The sequence below is a fragment of the Egretta garzetta genome, unplaced genomic scaffold (genome assembly GCF_000687185.1).
Source record: "Egretta garzetta isolate BGI_Z169 unplaced genomic scaffold, ASM68718v1 scaffold443, whole genome shotgun sequence".
Lineage (NCBI taxonomy): Eukaryota > Metazoa > Chordata > Aves > Pelecaniformes > Ardeidae > Egretta > Egretta garzetta.
The window spans coordinates 188,590-191,603 of record NW_009259109.1 but is presented as its reverse complement, the minus strand read 5'-3'; the positions used below and the strand labels follow the sequence as shown (position 1 = coordinate 191,603).

Below are 3,014 nucleotides of genomic sequence, written 5' to 3'. Positions count from 1 at the left end.
GCCCAGCCCTCCCAGTGCGGTGCTAGGCTGTGTGGGCGCCTCAGGGGTCTGCGGGCCCGGCCCCCTGAGGTACTCCGGCCCCTCAGAGCTCGGGCCGGGCCGTGTCCCAGAAGGGGCCCTTGTTGTGAGGGCAGCCCGGCCCTGTCTCCAGAGCAGGCGTGAGTTAACGCCAGTGTCCGGTGCTGCGTCACCTGTGAAGGCCGCAGGCCTGTTCCCGTGCATCTTGCAGGCATTTGCTAGTGGGAGCGCAAAAGCCCCTTGTGATCAGGACTGGTGAGTACAGAGGAGCCTGAGCAGAGGGAAGTCTCACACTTCAACTCATTTCTCTACTTCTGCTCCATATAAAGGGCTGCTGCCCCCCTGTAGCACCACCGAGCCTGCAGGACGTAGCGTGCTCATCCTGCTGGAGAGGGGAAAGGATGGCAGGTTGAGCTCAGCCCTGATGCTCGAGGGGCTTCTCCAGATCTGTAGGGAGTCTGGGAAAACATGGAATGGTGTGATCTGGTTTAAGTGGCTGGGAGATGTGTGTCACCTCTTCTTTCCCTCCCCAAAACTTTTGGAGGGGTGTTTGCATCCCACTGCCTAGCGCTGACAGCTGGAGGGAGAGCAGCGAGCTGGGGCGAGCGTTGGCGCCCTTGTGCTGAAGTGGTTACGGATGTTTGGTGCTTTTTTGTTGTTATGTTTGCTTTGTAGAGCAGACTGCTACAGTAACGTGTTGGGTTGTTTAGGTTTTTTTTCCCTTCCAAGTCACAACAGTCATCTGCTGTCACTGAAGGCAAGCCCAGAAAAAAGTATGTGTTTGGTACCAGTTGGGGTTCTGTGGGGGATAAGGAGCAGATGGGCTCATCTGCTGTCGTAGTTCCCATACAGCCGACAAGTCTGAGGATGGAGGAAGCGAGAAAAGCAAATGTCCGTGAAACCCACCGCAAACAACACAATACAATGCTGGTTTCCTGTAGCTGCGACAGCAATTTAATAATTACTGTTTAGTAATGGGGGGGGGCAGATGCTGGCTCTGTGAAACCACCATTAGTCCGTACAATTAAGATACTGTCTAATCTACTAGATAAAGAGGAGAAAAAACAGTCCTCAGTTTCAGTAACAAATCGCCTGCTTTTAAGGTATTTGTTGTTGTGAATAAACAAAACCCTGGAGTTTTTAGACTTGTGCAAATGTAAACAAACCACGCTCGGGTAATATTAAGACCATGTGTCCTTTTTCTGCAGAGCGCCCCGCTGTGTGCTGGGGAGGCCCTAACTGCAGACCTCTGCCTCCCTGTGCGGTTCTCTAGATGGTGGCGGGCAATGCCAAAAGGGCGGTGGCATTACACTATAAATTCCTGGAAGTTGGGGATCTTTCTAGGTAGTCTGCCAGTTAAAAAAAAAAAAAAAAAAAGCTAGCAAACAGTTTATTGTACTTACTGAAGGCCGTGATCTCATTGCTATGTTAGGAATAGTTTTGAGAGCTGGCAAGAGAAAGGTGGCAAAAAGATGAGCTACCTGCTGTATTCGGTTATTTCTGATCCCGAGTTCGGTTCCTCCTACTGGCAGCCTCACGGAACAGGTAGCTCTTGGTAAAGCATTGAGGTTCTGAACTAAATTCAAACCTTTTTTTTTAGCAGTGGATAAAGTACCATATTGAAAACATTCATTTTTGTTTTTTTAAAAGCCAGTTTAAGAACCTATTTTTGTACTCCATAACATATTCCTCCCACAGCTTCTGGCAGGTGAGATGTTCAGAAGCAAATCCTCACAACTAAGCCTGTCACAACCATTGTCTGTCGTGACCAAACTGGCGCTTGCCGCTGGAAACGCGTAGCTGTTTTCAACATCGTGGAGGGTTCGCATACAGAAACAAGGTTCTGACCGCTGTGGCAGTCAGGATGCCTCAACGTGGACGTAATATTTATCACGTTAATTGCTTTGCTGACTGACTTGACTTTATAATGCATTCAGTATAGGCTGGAGTTGTCGTACTCCGCATCTCACAGGACCAAGCCTTTGTATTGCAGATTTCTTGAGGCAGAGATTCTATCTTTTTTTTTTTTTTTAAACTACGATCCATGTAGCCCTACATACATGTTTTTTATACATGGATATGCTGAATAATAGCACAGGAATGTTGCCCAACATCATGGGGTCTTGTAAAACTGGTGTTTCCCTTAAGAATTCATCAGCTAGGGTCAGGCTGACATGAGAATGTCAGATTTCCTTTCATTTTAAAATAGGTTTTCGGTGGTTTAACTTGGAAAACGTCAAACCTGCAGGTTAAAAAAGGCAAATAAAATGGGCTCAGCGGTTATTATTTATAAAATGTTTTGAAGTCTGACCTTATTGGGAGGCAGCTGAGAATTGTTGGCTAAACAGAACCCGAGGGGTGTGCGAGGGAGCAGCTTGCTGAAATAGCAAGAGCTGCTTAAAAAGGTGAAAAGTCAGGAACCCCCTTACCCAAGGGCACTTGGCCTGAAATGTTGGGTTGTTTTTTTTTTTAAAAAAAAAAAAAAAAAAAGACAAATTTATTGTCTCTGAGCCTGCTCCCTTGCCAGTGGTGGTTGCAACCCAGCCCAGGGGTCCCTTCTGGACAAGTGGAGGATGAGGGGGAGCGACCGGAGTGGGGACCGTGGCCACGGTGATGGGTGCCCCAGGAGCCGAATGCCCCAGCCGCTGGGGCTCCCGCTGGCTCCCTGCCGCTGGCCAGGCAGCTCCCGCGCCGTGCCCCATCATGGCCACTGATGTCCGCGCCGGCCACCAGCGGTCATCGATCATTGGCCCCCGCAAGCCAGACCCGGCCATGTTGTGCCCACAGAACGCCCCGGGGGACGCGCTGGTCCTGGCTACAGCCCTGAGGTGTTCGATGCCCAGTGCTTCGCCTGACTTTTCACAAATGCTGGGGTTTTTTTCGGGTGTTTTAAATCGCCTCAGGGCTGCTCAGCTGGTACAGGGAGTTATTCAGGCTGTCACTGATTGAGCTGGGCGAGTTCGCCGTTTCGGGGCGCAGCGAGGACGGGGGGAAGC

At 50.1% G+C, this 3,014-nt stretch overlaps 1 protein-coding gene across 1 annotated transcript in view; it reads right to left on the bottom strand.

Annotated features, from left to right (window-relative positions):
• Positions 1-2,792, bottom strand: part of CLSPN (claspin) — a 19,077-nt gene extending 16,285 nt beyond the window's left edge. Inside the window, exon 1 of the mRNA XM_035890930.1 lies at positions 2,619-2,792. Within this exon, the coding sequence (XP_035746823.1) occupies positions 2,619-2,792 (174 nt within the window). The remainder of the gene's footprint in view (positions 1-2,618) is intronic.
• Between the last annotated feature and the right edge of the window lie 222 nt (positions 2,793-3,014).